The following is an 18,181-nucleotide window of genomic DNA, read 5'->3' on the forward strand; positions in this document are numbered from 1 at the left end:
ATCTGGGCTGATAGTGTGGCTGACACATAGGAGTCTGGGAAGAGGGAGGAATTCTAGAACCCAGGGCTCTCCCCCCTGCTTCCCACAAGCCTTCCACACCCAGTGGGTGACAAGGGTGGGATCAGGGGAATGGCACCGAAGTGTTATTAGCAGCCTCTGGCAGAGAGGACAGAGCTGGAGGGGCAAAGTGGAAACGGGCTATGCTGGGAGAGCTGGCCAGACAGAAGATGATGAGCCAGATGAGGACTAGCCCTTGAGGAGACCCAGAGCTGGGATCAGCCCAACAGGGAGGGATGGCAGAGAGGCATCAGCTGCTCTCCCAGGTGAGTTATGGCTCAAGTCTTACACCTTTCATGGTCCATGCACTCGAGAGGAGAGGTGGGGTTCTGGGAGGGCTTCAGTGTGGACCCGGCTCTGCACACAGGTTTACCAGCATACCAAGCAGTTTCCCATCCTGGGCAGGGCAGTATTTACAGAGGGACCAGAGGTGTGGGGCTGGAAGCCTTCTAGTGAGTAAGGAGGGGAACAGTGCTCCTGGCTTGCAAAGGGAATTCCCTGTGGGGCTGTCCCTCAGGTTGTCTCCCCAACCCCCACCCTGCACTGCTCTCACACCTGCTTCGACCCCAGGCAGATCAGATGTGGCAGTGGGGGGGGGGGAGGGGGTCATGTGGTGGAGAGGTAGCTATAAATAGCTGGAGGTGGGCATGCTGCCCCAGACGCCTTGGGGACAGGCAGGAGCAGAGGCTTAAGGAGCTGCCCTGGGGGTAGGACGGGGCAAGCAGGCCAAGGCCTGGCCAGGGCTGGAGGGGGGGAGCATGGAGCAATCCCAGGCACTGCGGCATGGGGGTGAGCAGAACTGGTGGGGCAGTGCCCCCCAGTACCAGTATATGCCCTTTGAGCACTCTACCAGCTATGGACTGCCCTCTGAGAATGGGGGCCTCCAGCACCGACTTCGAAAGGACACAGGCCCTCGTCACAACGTTCACCCCACACAGGTAAAGCCTGGGCGGGAAGGGGGGTAGACTGGGGAGCCTCAGTGGTACCAGGGATTGGTGGAAATTAGGAATGAGATGAAAACAGAGAGCAGTGTTATTTCTTAAAAAGTTAAAGCATGTGTGTTCAAAAGCTGAAAATCCAAGGTCTGGGGTCACCTAACTATGCATTTACAGAGAAACACATGAGCTTTTACATAACTTTGCTAACAGAATAGATGAAACTGGGAAATGGCAGAGCCACACGTGCGTGGAAAGCCTGGGCTTATGTAACTTGCATGGAGTGATTTGTGTAGGAGCACACACCACCGGGTGCTGCTAGTGTCTCCACACGCTCACCCACGTACAGACACCACCAGCTTTCTGCCATTCGACCCTTGGCAGAACACACACACAAAGGAGTCCTGCAGAAGGCAGGAGAAGGGAGTTGGGACAGGGGAGAGGATGGACTGAGTTGTTCATCTGCAATCAAAGACCTACCTGCCGCACGAAAGCTTGGTTACATTTCCTGTATGAACCTATCAGCTGTGAAGGCACCTGGAAATTGCAGCAATGTGATCCCAGCAAGAAGAGCTTGCAGACAAATTATGGGTGTCCATGGATACTTGTCCCCCAGGGGTGGGCACTGGCAGGTGACTGACATCTGGGAAATGGGGAATAGGATGGGCACAGCTCAAGGAGAGGTGTGAAACTGGCATGGCAAAATATGAAAACTATGATGAATAAGTGTGGCAGAGGATGGAGTATGTGCAGAGAGACCAGATATCAGAGCTTAAAGGCAGTTTCACTAACAAGGAGCCTGCAGTTTCTTTCGGTTTAGGGGTGGGAGGGGGAGGTTCATGCAGGTGATTGCAGCACTGGGGGCTGCGGGGATCCACTGTCAGTCCCTAACCAATCCCCAGGTGCAGAGGTGCCTCCTGGAAATGGTTGGGGGCCAGTGGGGACACAAACATCAGTGTAGGGTCCAAGAGAGAGTTGCAAAGGCTACCCGGAGATGGTGGGGTCCGAATGAGGCCTTGACTGGACAGAAAGACCCTCAGGTCCGGTGCTGTCTCGCCCAAGTCCGAGCTCTGGGTGAGACAACAGCTTGAGTGAAATGCAGTTATGGCCCTTACTAGTGACAGTGGGAAAGCTGGCAGAGCAAGCCAGAAGCCATGTTGGAAAGAAATGGAAAGTTAGTTCTGGAGCAGGGTTGGACTGGTTTGCAGAGGGCCTTGAAAGCAAAGAAGAGGAGTTTGGAGTTAAGTTTAATTTTTATAATGGGAAATTCCAGACTTACACAGAAACAGAATGGCATGATGAACCCCGAAGTTCCCAACAGCTGTCAATATTTTGACACTATTGCTTCATCTATCCTTCCCACTCCCACCCTCACCCCTCCACACACACTGGTGTACTTTTTAACAGATCCCAAACATTGCATCACTTGTACACTTGAGTTCTGATTTCTTCCTGGCCCTCTTGTAACCCTGCCCTAACACCGTGGTGGTTAGCACTGGATCATCCGGGGCAGATCTGGCTCTGGTGGTGTCTTCCAACAACTTTGGGCACTCAGAGAGCTGGGGCCTCTGGGAGAGTCTTCCCCGTCTGGGTCCCAGCTAGCGTTTGGAGGGAAGCTCTGCCTCCCTCAGTCATTAACCTCATCCCATTGGAGGAAACGGCCATGAGCATGTGCCTATTCAGGACTGAGGCATAAAACTCTGCTGCTGGTATTGTGAAATCAGGTTTCCACCCAGGCTCTCCCAGGATCAGCAATGACCTGACCTGACCCTGCTCTCACAGGACAGTGTAGTGGGGTGGGGCAGGCTAAAAGTGGGTAGAGCTCTCGCCTGCCCCCCTGACACACACACACACACACACACACACACGCGCGCGCGCGTGCGCCCTGCATTGGGAGGAGAGGGGAGGGCCACCAGGTCTGAGAGTTGCTGCTTTGTCCTCTTCACATGTTGGTGGTGGCCCAGTTATCTTGTTTTGGGAAAAAGATTGGTTTTCCCAGGACTGCTACTGCTTGTGCATACAAGCACTAGAGATGAGCTTGACAGAGGACCCTCGTACTTCAAGAAAGGCTAAACGCCACGGCAAAGTGCAGCCGAGAGTCATCCGCTGGCTAAGCCGTTCTTCACCCTGTCCACACTGGCTTCCCAGGGGGCAGGCGGGAAACTATAGAGACATCCATGGTGACACATAAAGTACCTCCCTGATCTGGATTCCCATGCTCGGCACAGTTCTCTGTACCTGTTCTTTAAAGTAGAATTTGGCCTCCGTGATGAAGGCTACTGCCACGGTCCAACATGAGGAATGTATGGGTCGAAGTTGGGGATGGACAGACAAGGTGCAGCATGGGAAACGTGTGAGTGGAGAGTGGGGAACTGAGGGAAGTAAACTTCCATGGAGTGCTCCAAACCCAGAATTCAGAAGAGCAAGTTCTGTTTTGTTAGAGATCATGTGCTGCCCTCTATCTACTCTTTGTCATTCTTCAAGAAGACAGACACTGACCACTCTCTCTTCACACAGATTTATGGCCATCACAAAGAACTGCCAGACAAGGAGCAGGGCATGGGAATGCCCAGGAAGATGGGCTCCCGTTCCACCCTGGACAGCAGTGATGAGGATCACTATTCTAAATGTCAAGGTGATGGGGAATGAGGCATAAAGGACAGGAGTGGAAGGAGGTACAGGGATTAGGAGGATAACTTGGATGCCCTGATGTACATACCGTTCCCAGAGCCCTTCTAAGGAGAAGGTGCCTCCCTGACCACCTCCACACTTCACCTTGTTCCCTCCTATCCCTCTCCCAACCCCAGAAATCAAAGTTGTAGAGAGGAATGCAGACATCCGTGGGGGACTGGGCTCTGCAAGGGAAGGAGTGGCAGTTGGCAGAGAGGTAAAGAGAAATCCAGGCACTAAGCTGAACAGACGACCCTACGGGCCCAGTCCTTCCCCTCTACTCTGCAGTCATGCGCCCAAAGCAGTGACTGGTCAGCTGCTGTTCTCTTTGGTTTGTTACATTTTTCTCTTCCCAGGTTGTGTCCGCCGCCTGGGACATGTGGTGAGAAGAAAGTTAGGGGAAGACTGGATCTTTCTGGTGCTTCTGGGCCTACTGATGGCTCTGGTCAGCTGGTGCATGGACTATGTCAGCGCCAAAAGCCTTCAGGGTTCGTTCAGCTTCCACCCTGCCCTCAGCCTCTCCAGCTGAAGAGTTTCCACTGAGGATGAGCACCGTGTGTTTGGGGAGGGGCTGTGCACAGCAAGGGGATCTGCTGGGTCTGCAGCCCCAGACAAGCCTGAGCTGGGGCCCACACTCATTTTTCATGCCCCTTCCACCCAAGCTGCAGGTGCCGCTCTAATGGGTGACCAGCTTGTCACAGTTTCCCCCAGGGCTGTCCCAGGTTCAGCACTGAAAGTGCAGAGTCCTGGGAACTCCTTCAGTTCTGGGCACAGCCAGGGGCCGCCTCCCGCCAGGACACTTCCCCTGCCAAAACTCAGGTTTCCCACATGTAAAGTGAGAGGGGTGGCACCTGGGGAGGGGCAGGTGGGAGGACTGTGTCACGGGGACACACCCAGCATGCAATCCCGTGCCGTGGACACAGGTGCGCCGTGCCACCGCCATCACTCTGACCCCAGGTGTGTGTCCCTGCAGCCTACAAGTGGACATATGCTCAGATGCAGCCCAGCCTCCCTCTGCAGTTCCTGGTCTGGGTCGCCTTCCCGCTTACTCTCATTCTCTTCAGCGCCCTCTTCTGCCACCTCATCTCTCCCCAGGCGGTTGGTGAGAACTTTCTGCGGCACTCCTCAACCCGGTGGGCCTGTACCCCATGCCCTTGGTCTTCCTCCTGCCCCCACTCTCCTACAGCCCTTACCCAGCTCTGCTGTTGTCCTCCTCACCACCGCCTCTCCCTCTGCAGCCCCCGTTTCCACCTGCTGAATGTTCATTTCCCGTGGGATTTCCAGGTTGCATCTGCACATAACCTCTGCTACCCTTTCAGGCTCTGGGATCCCTGAAATGAAGACAATCCTTCGCGGGGTTGTCCTGAAGGAGTATCTCACAATCAAGGCCTTTGTGGCCAAGGTGGTTGCCCTGACCGCTGGGCTTGGTAGTGGCATCCCTGTGGGGAAAGAGGTGGGTCTGCTTGCTGAGGTGTGAGCTGGGAGAAGTGCTCAGTGGGAGAGAATGGTGCTGCGTCTAGAGGGCACCCTGGAGAGGAAGCGGGCGGTGCCGGTCCGGAATAGAGCCAGGGCCAAAGTGCAGGAGCGGGGGAATGCTTTGGATGGTCCTAATCCTGTGGTGGAATGACACAAACGCCAGAGCTGGGGAGTCAGAGTGCCATTCAGGCTGGGAATCTGTGCTGTGTACTGCAGCTTCCATGGCCTCCACCCCTGTGCCTGTGGCAGCCCCAAGTTGTGACAATCAGAATGTCTCCAGACATTGCCAAATGTCCCCTACAAGGCAGTATCTCCCCTCGTTGAGAACCAGTGCCTTAGTGGTAACCCAGACCAGTTCCAGGTGGCACACTCAGGTCCCCTTCAGTCCTATTCTCACAGGCATTCTCTGTCCTCTGCCATTGGCACTTCCCACGGCAGCATCTTTTGAAAATGGAGTCAGGCACTTCTGACCTGTGGTCAGGAGCTTCTTGATGGTTTTCCATCCACTAGAGTGAACTCTGGACTTCTCACTATGGCTTCTGAGACCTGTGCTCACCTCAGTCCCGCCTATCTGTCCAGTCTTTGGTCCTCAGTTTGATCCACAAGACTTTGTTCCTGTCCCTCGTCCACTCGAAGCCTGTCCCCTTCTCCGGGCAGCTGCTCGGCAGGCCCCTCAGCCTGGAACGTTCTTCCTCCTGATTCCATCATGGCTCACTTCATCCAAGGCCTTTCTCAGTTACAACCAGTTCCGGGAGGCCTCTGCAGACCACCTACTCTGAGCACATGTCCCCATCCCATCCTCATCCATCCCAGCTCCCCTCTCCCTCTCCTTTATTTTCTTTGCTGCCTGAATGAATCAGAATCTGGTTGAAGGCTAAAGCAGTTTATTCAGAGTGGGAGAGAGGACTGAAGCCCGAGAAAACTGCCGGGCATCAGCTAAGCAGACTGCTCCACTGTCTTGTTGGGACACGGTGCCATGTCCTTCTTCCCTGCTTGAGTACGTGCAGGAAATCAGGTCTGTGCGGCAGATTTAGCCAAGATTCATTCATTTATTTATTTGAAAGAGTTAAAGAGAGAGGGGGAGAGAGAGAGATGAGGAGAGGGAGGGAGAGAGAGAGGGAGAGGGAGAGAGGTCTTCTGTCTATTGGTTCACTCCCCAAATGGTCACAAATGGCCAGGGCTGGGCCAGGCCAAAGCCAGGAGCTAGGAGCTTCATCCAGGTCTCCCATGTGGGTATCAGGGGCCCAAGCACTTGGGCCTTCTTCCTGTGCTTTCCCCCTGCCATTAGCAGAGAGCTGGATCAGATACATTAGCAGATATCCAGGTCAGCTGGGACTTGAACCAGTGCTCACATGGGACACCAGCATTGGAAGGCGGCAGCTTTACCCACTGTGCTACCGTGCCGGCCCCGCATCATCTAGTTATTTTTTTATTTTTATTTTTTTTATTCACATTTCAACAATGCAGACATTTTTACTGCTTAATATACCTGGAGGAGCTTTTAAGACTAGTTTTTGTACAGTTTATGGATTACAATGGCTTTCTCCCCCCCATTACTTCCCTCCCACCTGCAACCCTCCCGTCTCCCGCTCCCTCTCCCATTCCATTCACATCAAGATTCATTTTCAATTATCTTTATATACAGAAGATTGATTTAGTATATATTAAGGAAAGATTTCAACAGTATGCACCCACACAGAACATAAAGTGTAAAATACTGTTTGAGTACTAGTTATAGCATTAATTCACATTGAACAACACATTAAGGACAGAGATCCCACATGAGGAGTAAGTGCACAGTGACTCCTATTGTTGACTTAACAAATTGACACTCTTGTTTATGGCGTCAGTAATCTCCCTAGGCTCTAGTCATGAGTTGCCAGGGCTATGGAAGCCTTTTGAGTTCACCGACTCTGATCATATTTAGACAAGGTCATAGTCAAAGTGGAAGTTCTCTCCTCCCTTCAGAGAAAGGTACCTCCTTCTTTGTATCATCTAGTTCTTCAGCAAAGGGTTAGCACATGACAAGTGAGGTCACTGCTTGAAGAGCTACACTGTGTGTCCACATCCAGTGTAATCTGCACACAGGAGGAGCAGGCGTTGGGTGATTGAGTCTTCCGTCACATCCCTTGGTTGTCCCCTTTTGTCCCATTTTGCTTTGTGTGGCTGGCGCAAGCGTGCCTTAGTTGGGAGGTGAGGGGTGGAGCTGAAGCCTCCACGCAGCACAGATCTGTCCAGCCTCCTCGGGCCTCTGCAGTCCCCATGTCATTCTGGAGATTTCCTTTTGTTCCCACCTTTGTGGGCACATTGTTCCAGGTAATGCCAGTGGCTGATCTGGAATGAGATGACCCTGGCTGGTCCTTGCCCTTCCTTTCTGGGGTGGGGCATCGTGAGAGCAGACCTCCCCAGAGCAGGACACGCTAGCTCTGCAAACACGACCTCTCACCCCGTGCCTGGCTCTCTTCATCTCTTCCAGGGCCCTTTTGTCCACATCGCCAGCATCTGCGCTGCTGTCCTCAGCAAGTTTATGTCCGTGTTTTGTGGGGTCTACGAGGTAAGGCTGAAGCCAGACAATTCTGTAGGGGTCAGCTGGTGGGCAAAAGCCAAATGTGTGTGTACAGGGAGTCGGGCGGGCTGCCTCTGCTCTGGGCTGGCTGGCATGCTGAAGGGGGCATCGCACTAATCCATGCACCCTCTTCTCTCTGCCTACTTCCAAAGCCCATCCTTCCCCCCCTATGCTGATTCGTGTCAGGCCTGCCCCCTGCTGCCCGTGCAGGTCCACACCACCCCCCATGCCACTTCCCCTCCGCCTTTCCCTCCTGTGCTGCCCCGTCCCTTTGCAGCTCCTGATCCTCCATTCTCACCCTGCTGACTAATGCCCACCTGTCCTACCCCACCACCCTCCTGGTCCTGCGTGCTTCTCTGTTGCAGACCGTGCCTGGGCAGCTTGACCTCCTGGTGCCAGCCTGCGCAGTGGGCGTGGGATGCTGCTTTGCAGCCCCTGTTGGAGGCAAGTTTCACTTCCTCCCTATCCCGGTTGCCTGAGCCAGACCTGAAAGGGGAAGTGGGTGGCTGCCATAGCTTTGGGGTGGAAGGGGTGGTGCTCACCAAAAGGACTGGTGAGTGGGCATCCAGGGAGTGACCGCTGATCACAGCCCTGATCTTCAAGCACCTGGATTTCTCCATCCAAGGGCTGTGATTTTTTGAGACCAGCTGCTGTTTCCTACAGGCCTTGTTAGTACTGTTCTGTCTGGAATCCTTGCCAGTCTGCTATTGCTACTTCTCACGATGGATGTCTCCATTTCCAGACCTTCTCTAGGGATCATTTATTTGCCTACATTTTATTTTTCTGTTTTTTGACCTTGTGCTATGAGGTCACTTCCTGTTTGCCAAACTCGCTGGGTTTCTGGTAGCCTAGGAGTAACAAGGCGCGATGGGACCGTGGTGATTCCCTGTGACTTTGGCCTCTAATTCCTCCTTATTCCCTGTCCCTACTTGTTCTCCTCTCCTCTCTTTGGCCCTCTTCCCCTCTCCTCCCACCTGTCTGTCTGTCTGTCTGTCCCCCTAGTAGCAGCCATACTATTACACTGACATCCTGACGGTGGGCTGTGCGGTGGGAGTCGGCTGCTGTTTCGGGACGCCACTTGGAGGCAAGTGATGCATCCCCTCCCACCCCAGCCCTGCTTGAGTTTGCTCCCAAGTGCTGGTGTTGCCAGTGTGCTTGTTCTAACGGAACAGCTAACTCTCAGGGGGCATTTAGTGCCTGCCAGGCTGCACTGTAAGCATTTACTCTGGCCGAGCTCTCTGTGAGACAGGTATTCTAGATGAGAGGCAAGAGCTGAATTACAAAGAAGGCAGGTGATCTGAGCAAGGTCATTCGGGTAACCAGTTGCACAGCCAGGAATTTAAACAAAAACAGTCTCCACAAAACGTGTTTGTATTATTGGATATTTTTGCCCTACACTTATTGCATCCTGTAACAGGGGACTGTAGATACTTCCTGCTCCAAGGGAAACTTTCATTGTGTTGTATTTCATTAAGGATGTAGGAGTCTGGGAAGAGCTTATTTAGTTAACAGCAGCCACCCTCTCATCTTGTGGGGATGACTTTTACTCATTCAGAAACTTAATTCTCAATACACCGGAAGTGATGAAACTTGGATTCAACCTGACTAACTCAAAAAAGTTATTTATGAACCAAGACTCCATGGGACCTTTGCATCTTGGTTGATATTGGTATTTATAGGCTAATGATTATTTAGCAGATTACAGTAATTTCCCTTTATCCACAGGGGATATGTCCCAAGATTCCCAGTGGATGCCAGAAGCTGCAGATAGTACCAAACCCTAAATATAAGGTGTTTTCTCCTACACATGCATACCTATGATAAAGTGTAACTTGTAAGATAGGCACAGTAAGAGATTAACAACAAAAACTAATGATAAAGTAGAATAATTATAGCAATATGGTCTCTCTCAAAATATCTTTTTTACTATATTCATGATATAGTATGATGATGATGTGAGATGGTGCAATGCCTGAGTGAGGAGATAAAGTTAGGTGAATGATGTAGGCATTATGACATAGCATTAGGCTACTACCTAAGGGTTACAAACATGGCAATACCATGACCTTCTAGCTGACAACTGTAATGGCGGAGTACCTAACAAGTGGGTAGCATAGATATGTTGAACAAAGGTATGATTCACATCCTGAGCCAGACAGAGTGAGACAGAGAATTCCATCACACTACTCAGAACAAAGTGCAATTTAAAACGTATTGTTTGCTGGAATTTTCCATTTTATATTTTTGTATCATGCTTGTCCTTGGATAAACTAAAAGCATGGACACTTACCAAAACCATTGGTGAGTGGGGCATGGGGGAATTACTATAATGGTAAGCTTTAAACAAGAAGTACTTAGAGGGAATGTTAAAGGATACTTGTTCCCTAATAACAATTTAAAGCTGTTTTTCCCTTTTGTACATGTATAAGGTGAGATTTCAGATTATTTCCTTATCATGAATGACTAAAAAATGGATATGGTGAGACAAAGCACTTACATCTGTTTGTTTATTCACCCAACCAGTTGTAGCCAGAGTAACAGAGCAGGGATTATATGGATCATTCACTTGGAGTCATTGGTGGTAAAAAGGACACCAAGTTGACAATTGAAGGAACAGAATTGCAAGAAAGGCATACGCTCCTTAAATGACCAGCTGTTAGAGATTTCTTTTCAATTATGAAAATGTAATCAGTCTTTGCACAGAGTAGTCCTTCATGTAGCTAAAAGTACCTGTCTCCGGAATGACATATGGACAAGAGTTTAACGTTAATGAAAATGAATCATGCTACCTTGTGCTAACAAAATGCACAGCACAAGGAGATCACCAGCCGGCACTCTGTTTGTATAGGCAGTGTCATCTCTGGTCATTACAGCCATTAGTCCCTGTCAGTGAAGGACAGTGTGTTTGAATCTCTACATGTGTTTCTACACGTTCACACTTACATTTATACCACTGTTCGCCTAAGGCTTGAAGAATGTTTTATATAGAAATAATTAATTGTTGTTTGTTTCACATTGTCTTTAATCAGCTAGATTTTTTTTTTTTTGAAGATTCATTTATTTATTTGAAAGGCAGAGTTACAGAGAGGCAGAGGCAGAAAGAGAGAGGTCTTCCATCCACTGGTTCACTCTTCAGATGGCCCCAATGGCCAGAGCTGGGTCGATCTGAAGCCAGGAGCCAGGAGCTTCCTCTGGGTCTCCCACATGGGTGCAGGGGCCCAAGAACTTGGACAATCTTCTGCTGCTTTGCCAAGCACATCAGCAGGGAGCTGGATTGGAAGTGGAGCACCTGAGACTTGAAGCAGCACCCACATGGGATTCCGGCAATCCAGGCAGCATCTTTGCCCACTATGCCACACTGTGCCGGCCCCCGCTAGAAATTGGAATTTCTGAGGTGAATAAGGATGGAAGGTTCTTCTTGGTCCTGTGTAGAGTATGGCAAAAGTAAACACCATAGGGAAGTTACAGATAGCACATTGTTCCTAACACAAGAAATTGTTCATCACTTAGAAATTAAAGTGTTGTGTTCATGTTGTTTGTATTAAGTAGCAAATGATAAGTGTATTTGCAGGTAGCATTACTTGATTTCCTTTATAAATATAGATGAATTCTAAAAGAAAAAAATTAGTGTTAAGATGGCAGTTGTTAATTTTTTAAAAGATTTATTTATTTATTTGAAGGCAGAGTTACAGAGAGAGAGTCTTCCATCTACTGGTTCACTCCCTAAAAGGCCACAACAGATGGGGCTTGGCCAGGCTGAAGCTAGGAGCCAGGGGCCTCCTCCAAGTCTCCCACATGGGTGCAGGGGCCCAAGCACCTGGGCCATCTTCCACTGCTTTCCCAGCTGCATCAGCAGGGAGTTGGGTTGAAAGCCAAGACTCCAACCCATGACCATATGGGATTCCAGCACTGCAGATGGTGGCTTAACCCACTATGGTACAGTGCCAGCTCCAGCTGTTAATTCTTAGCACTGAGGAAACAAATATATTTCAACACTCTACTAAAATGTTAAATGCCTTATTTCTGTATGTCCCAGGCACTATGCTTGATCCTGCACTCTACAAGGTATTCATGGTCGAAAGGGTAGACAGGCAGGCAAGTGCATCAGAGACCACTCAGATAAGTGTCACATGGTAGCCTAGACAAAATGCAAGTGGGAACTTTCCTCTAAGCTGCCTGGAAAGGTCCATGAAGCTTTATAGTAGTATTTGATATGAAGCTTAAATAATAAGTAGGACGTTCCAAGGAAGACAGTTAGAACAAGGTATTCAGGATAGAAGAAAGAGCATTACAAACTCGAGTCTTGGGGAACTAATTACAATAGATGAGTATTTCTTGGGGGTACAGGACATCATGCACTAGAATGTAGATTGTATTCTTTAGGCTAGGATTTGTCCAAATGTGTTTTTTACAGAACAGTTTTTTTATGGTATTTTTAGATGTAACATATAAAAATGGTCCCAAGGTCAAATCAGAAAACACTTGCTTAAACAGATTTTTTTAATTGGAAAAATCATCAGGCCATTTGATTTGCTGATTTACATTATGAATATCCAAAATAGAATCTAAGGCAGCATTTCCCAAAGAACCCCTTTTGCAGGGACTATCTCTTGGGACTTGTAGTATCTCTCAAACCTGACTTTGGGAAATGCTGTCATGGGCAAATTGAAGCCATAAAAGAATTTTGAAAAAATATGTGGCATGGCCAGCTTTGCATATTCACCCAGTCTCTTTGGCACAGGCAAACTGGCCTGTGGATTAGCAGGAGTAACCCAAGATTAACAAGAAGACTGTTGTCATAGTCCTCATGCTAGATAATGAGAGACTAAATGCAGAGGCAGAAGAGAGAGAGAATAGGATAATAAAGGTGAGCAGTAGAAAGTAAAACCAATGCCACCTGGCGATTGATTTCACCTGAGGCTGTGAGGCACAAGCAAGGAGGGGGTGCAGGCCAACAGCCAGGCTCCGATAAGGGTAAGTTTGTAGATAGTAGTATTAGGAACCAAGATTGAGGGGAGGGAAAGTGAAGCAGAGCAACTGATTGATTTCATTTTGAGCACATTGAGTTCCGAGTTCCTGTGGCATATCCATGTGAAATCAGGTGGGCAGCCGGGAGGATGGGTCTGGAGCTCAGGACAGGGCCTGAAAGCACAGCTTTGCTAATCAGCAGCATACAGGTGCCGCTGACACCGCGGGCTTAAATGAGATCGAGAGAAAGGGTGGCTGTGGGTAGCAAGGCTGAGAGAGCCAGGGCCGAGTCCTGGCCTCAGTAGAGGCGCAGGAAGTGGTAGAGGAGCCAGAGAAGGAGTCTAGAGAGAAGAGAGCGGTGTTGCAGAACCTGTGAGGTGGAAGTTTGCAAAAGCTGTTTGTGTGTTTAATGCGTTGTTTCCTTTCAGCTGCACATTTTATGTCTGGCTCCGTCTAATATTAAAATTAGCTCTCATTCCTGAGTATGTAGTGACAGACTGCTAGGGAATGTGTCCCAGATCCACATTGTGGGAAAGAAAACCTAGCACAAGATTTCAAAAATTGCTGTAAAATAAAATTGAAGTTGGATAGTTTACACCCAGGCAAATCAAAACTGACTTTGCTTTTGTTACTGGTTAGAGAGAGAGAGAGAGAGACTCCTTCCATCTAATCCCCACTGTGTCAAATCTTCCGTTTAGGCCACAGAGCCAGTTGTCTTCCCTGATATGATTTAGAGAGCAGGGCAAGAAGAGTGGTTGGAAAACTCTGTCTACCCCAGGTTACCCATCGCTTCACTCTGTTTTCTGAAATTCCACCCATTCTTTTCTCTTCTGTTCCCTTTTTCCTTGTCCTGTTCTTTCCTCTCTTGCTCATTGTGAGAATAGGCACTGAGCCCTGATGAGGCACCTGGCACTGCAGTAGACATCGATTTCCAAGGAATTTACAGCCATAGAGAAATTGTGTCAGAAATGTGAACACATAACTAGATCTGAGTGGTGCTTATGGTCCACAAATCTGAGTGAACGTGGTGATGGATGCATGGTTTCTACCGGAGGAGCACCGGGGATGGCTTCCTGCACAAGGTGACAGGGAGCTGACCGCGAGAAATCCTCTAAAGTACGGCAGCCGCTCCACGACGGGGCGGCTGGCAGGTGTGCACGATTCAGTGTGGACGGCACCTTTGGAAGAACAGGTGAAGCTGCAGAAGGATTAGAGAGAGGTGACTTATAGAACAGGGAGAAGAAACCCTCCTGGGATCCGAGACGCTGCCTGAGGAGTGAGCAGGTAGGGAGCTGTGGGCTAACCAGCATGTTCACCACTGAGATAAAAGAAACAAATCTCGCTTAGGCCATGGTTTGACTTGAGGCCACTGCATCTCCCTGTATCTAATTAGTACTGCTTTTCCTTGGTTCTCCCTCCTCGTTTTTGGTAAAGATGAGAGTTAGCTAGGTTTTAGGTAATTTGTCATTATTTTTTACTCTACGTCTAATCAGAGTCCAAGCATCTTGTTACTTCAGCGTTGCTCCTGATGCTATCAGTGTTCCTTACTTTGTCCCTACCCATCGTTCTGTTGATTCTATATATCTACCTCACTTTCTGCCCCAGCATCTACTCTCAGAAACAGTACTAGCTAGAACTACTAATTAGCTTTCCTTTGCCTCACCCACCTTCTTCAGTATGCTTTATAAAATCTTCTAGCTTTAGTTTTCCCCCTAGCTTTGGTCCTTTTAAGGTGAATGTTTTATATTAATTTCCTTTTTAAAGTTTTTGATGACTCCCTGCCTTCTTTTCTCCAAATATTGAGTGTTGTCAGTTGCTACAAAGCCCCCTCCTAGTTTCCTTATTCCTTTCTTCCAAAGGTCTCACAAGGTATGCAGTGAAAGGGGTCGATAGGAGACAGATGGGGCTGTGCGGGTCCTGAGCTCTGCCTGGCAACTTTGCTCAGCTCCTTCTCTGGGAGCTTTCTTGCTTTTCAGCTTTCTGGAGAGTTTTCAACTACTTGTGACCCTCCAGGGGTTTCTAACAGTCATGAACCCCTTGCACCTACATTCAAGGAGTGAGGAGGCATGAACTGATCCTCATGTTTTGATGGCTGAGCATCCATCTCATCCCTGTTTTTTTCTGTATCTTATTAAATACATCCTCATCTTCAAAAATATAAATTAAAAAGCTAGGGACTGGCATTTGGTGTAGTGGTTAAGATGCTCTATGGAACACCTGCATCCCAAATCTGAGTACCTCAGTTCAAGTTCCAGCTCTTCCTGATCCAGGCTCCCTGCTGATGTACACCGTGGGAGTCAGTGGGTGATGGCTCAGATCCTTGGCCCTGCCAAGGGAGACTTGGATTCAAAGTTCTGGGCTCTTGGTTTTGGACTGGCCCAGCCCCGGCTGTTGTGAGCATTTAGGGTATGAATCAGAGACAGAGGGTCTCTGTCTCTCTGCCTTTCAAATAAAATGAAAGTAAATAAATAATCCTAGTGTGTAGAGGTATGCGGTTAGAGCATGGAACTCCAAGAGGTCATGGCATTCCAGTACTGCTCTTCCCAGCCCCTAATCAAGTTTCAGCAAAAGCTCCTCAGGCCCAAGGGTGGGAGTGTGGGAAATAGCCTTTCTCTTCCTCTGCACCTGACCCTCCCGTGCTGCCCCTGCAGGAGTGCTGTTCAGCATCGAGGTCACCTCTACCTACTTTGCAGTTCGCAACTACTGGCGAGGATTCTTTGCGGCCACATTCAGTGCCTTTGTGTTCCGTGTGCTGGCAGTGTGGAACAAGGATGCTGGTAACAGACACTCTGGGGGAAGAGGTTGTTTGAAACCGGGGTGCTGGAAATGGGGCGTGGAGGGAAGCTCCATAGGAGGTCTGGAAAAGGAACAGATTTCATTGTTTGGGAAGTGGGGCCAAGGCCCAAGGGCATACACAGGACATGGATACAGGTCATGGAGTGGGGGAGTAAATCGTGGAGTGTATAGGAACATGGAAATGAAAGAGAGAACTTGGGATTCAAGGAAGGAGGGAAGGAATGCTTGAAACCGGTAGCCTCTGTTGCCCTGTTGGTGGGTTTCTGTGAAGCTCCATCTGCAGTGCTTGCCTTTTCATCCTCTAGTCACCATCACTGCCCTGTTCAGAACCAATTTCCGAATGGATTTCCCCTTTGACCTGCAGGAACTCCCAGCCTTTGCTGTCATTGGGTCAGTGGGGTCACCTGCTCTGGGTGTGGTGAGCAGGGAGTGGGGTGAGGCTGTGGATTGGAAGAGACCCAAGCAGGGAAGAAGGTGGGATGGGAATAAAGTGTAAATTGTAGGGGAGGTGGGTAAAAAGGGACGGGGGACAGCTTGGTGTTTGTTTCCCCACAGCGGCCAGGTCCAAGGGATGAGGGCTCACGCCTGTAAGGTTCCAACCCTGTAACTTGCACCCTCAGGCTTTGCTGTGGGTTCCTGGGAGCTGTATTTGTGTATCTGCATCGCCAAGTCATGCTCGGCGTCCGAAAGCACAAGGCCCTCAGCCAGTTTCTGGCTAAGCAGTGAGTCACTGCCCTTCCTTTGCCCTACCCATTGACTTTCTGGTTTCTGTAAGAGTTCTGCCCTTTTTATCTTCGTGGAAGGCACTAAATGCCTGCAGGTATCTCACATTAAAATATAAGGAAGCCCTGATACTGTGAGTAGGCAGCAAGTCATGTGGTCTCCTCTTAAAGATTATATTTTGGCAACGAGAGCGCTCTTTGTTTCAAGAGCTGAGACTACCATGGACTACAGGAAACCTGGGCTCGCCAAAGTCAGCGTGGTATTCACTGTGGGTTGGCTGAGTTGGTGGGGGAGGCCTAACTCCTGTTTCTTTTTCAGCCGCCTGCTGTATCCTGGAATTGTTACCTTTGTCATCGCCTCATTCACCTTTCCACCAGGAGTGGGTCAATTCATGGCTGGAGAGGTCAGCTGTAGGGGAGTCCGAGGGTGGGGGTCAGGTCACTGAGCAGATGACTAGGTTCCTGAGCTAGGACAGGGTCCGCAGTGGAGGGGAAGGGGCAGCACAGATGACCCTCAGGCTTTGGAGTGTGGGCCATTTGCCCCACAATAGACAAAGGCAGCCCTTGAATAATGACACTGGGGAGTAGGGTTTCTTTTCTTTTCTTTTCTTTTCTTTTTAAGATTTATTTGATTTATTTGAAAGTCAGAGTTACACAGAGAAAGGAGAGGCAGAGAGAGAGAGAGAGAAAGGTCTTCCATCCAATAGCTCACTCCCCAGTTGGCCACAACGGCCGGAGCTGTGCCGGTCTGAAGCCAGGAGCTCCTTTGGGGTCTCTCATGTGGGTGCAGGGCCCAAGGACTTGGGCCATCTTCCACTGCTATCCCAGGCCATAGCAGAGAGCTTGATCAGAAGAGGAGCAGCTGGGACTAGAACTGGCACCCATATGGGATGCCTGCGCTTTAGGCCAGGGCTTTAACCGGCTGCGCCTCTGTGGCACAGTGCTGGCCCCAGGAGTAGGGTTTCTAAAGGAGAACTTGTTGCTTCTGCCTCTTCCTCTCACAGCTGATGCCCCGTGAAGCTATCAGTACCCTGTTTGACAACAACACGTGGGTAAAGCACGTGGGTGACCCCAAAAGCCTGGGACAGTCAGCTGTGTGGATTCACCCCAAGGTCAACGTTGTCATCATCATCTTTCTCTTCTTTGTCATGAAGGTACTGCGCCTCCACACTGCTGACCCCTGAAACCTCTGTTTTCAGTGTAGGAACTAACTTGGGGTTTGCATAGTGTATGATGGCTTAGAACTTTATCTGGTTGTCCTCCAATGTAAAAAGACATCATTTGGAAACCACAATCCAAGTGAATTGCTCATCTATAGACATGAACCAGTATCTGGGTTAATTGCTCCATTCATGTCAACTTCGTGGTGTTTGGCATAATTATAATAACCTTCCTAATGGTTCCTACTTGTTAAATTATTAAGACATTACAGCTGCCAAGTAGACAAGGACAGATAGAGTTTAGCAAGATTTAACTGTGTAAAAGCCTCAGATTAATTAACCACATATTAGATAATTACTCCCACATACTAGATAATTAGGTACTGCATTCTCCCCTTATCTGATTATTCATTTTTAGGTGATTTGCACATTCATTTTTTTCCCAGTTTGTGGGTAATCTCTTTTGAAAAACTTCAAAAGAGATAAATCAATTTTATTAGTGACTATAAATGATTTTTATAAATGGTATTCTCTCTTTAGGTAGTGAGGTTGTGAGGATTTTGCCATTTTCAAGTCGTTTTCTTCTAACTTCAATTAGGAAACAAAAGTTGATCTCTTTATATAAGTTCTTTTTCATACGTGCCTCCCGAGGATTGCGTATTTATAGAAGTCTCAATCGCTGCCCTATACAGAGGCATTTTATTTCCACCCTTGCTGTGACAGCTATTACAAGTGCTGATTGCTTTTCTCCTTTTTAATGATTACCACTTACTAATAGTATGTCTTTCTTAAATATTTGAATATCTTCATGTATTAGGGTTCTCATTTATA

At 49.0% G+C, this 18,181-nt stretch overlaps 1 protein-coding gene across 1 annotated transcript in view; it reads left to right on the plus strand.

Annotated features, from left to right (window-relative positions):
• The first annotated feature begins 815 nt into the window (after nt 1–815).
• Nucleotides 816–18,181, plus strand: part of CLCN1 (chloride voltage-gated channel 1) — a 31,574-nt gene continuing 14,208 nt past the window's right edge. Inside the window, exons 1-12 of the mRNA XM_062197810.1 lie at nt 816–995; nt 3,510–3,627; nt 4,019–4,150; nt 4,636–4,764; nt 4,982–5,115; nt 7,615–7,692; nt 8,710–8,788; nt 15,324–15,449; nt 15,774–15,858; nt 16,089–16,190; nt 16,510–16,594; nt 17,195–17,344. Coding sequence (XP_062053794.1) covers nt 816–995; nt 3,510–3,627; nt 4,019–4,150; nt 4,636–4,764; nt 4,982–5,115; nt 7,615–7,692; nt 8,710–8,788; nt 15,324–15,449; nt 15,774–15,858; nt 16,089–16,190; nt 16,510–16,594; nt 17,195–17,344 — 1,398 coding nt within the window. The remainder of the gene's footprint in view (nt 996–3,509; nt 3,628–4,018; nt 4,151–4,635; nt 4,765–4,981; nt 5,116–7,614; nt 7,693–8,709; nt 8,789–15,323; nt 15,450–15,773; nt 15,859–16,088; nt 16,191–16,509; nt 16,595–17,194; nt 17,345–18,181) is intronic.

This window comes from Lepus europaeus, chromosome 1 (genome assembly GCF_033115175.1).
Source record: "Lepus europaeus isolate LE1 chromosome 1, mLepTim1.pri, whole genome shotgun sequence".
NCBI classification, from domain to species: Eukaryota; Metazoa; Chordata; class Mammalia; order Lagomorpha; family Leporidae; genus Lepus; species Lepus europaeus.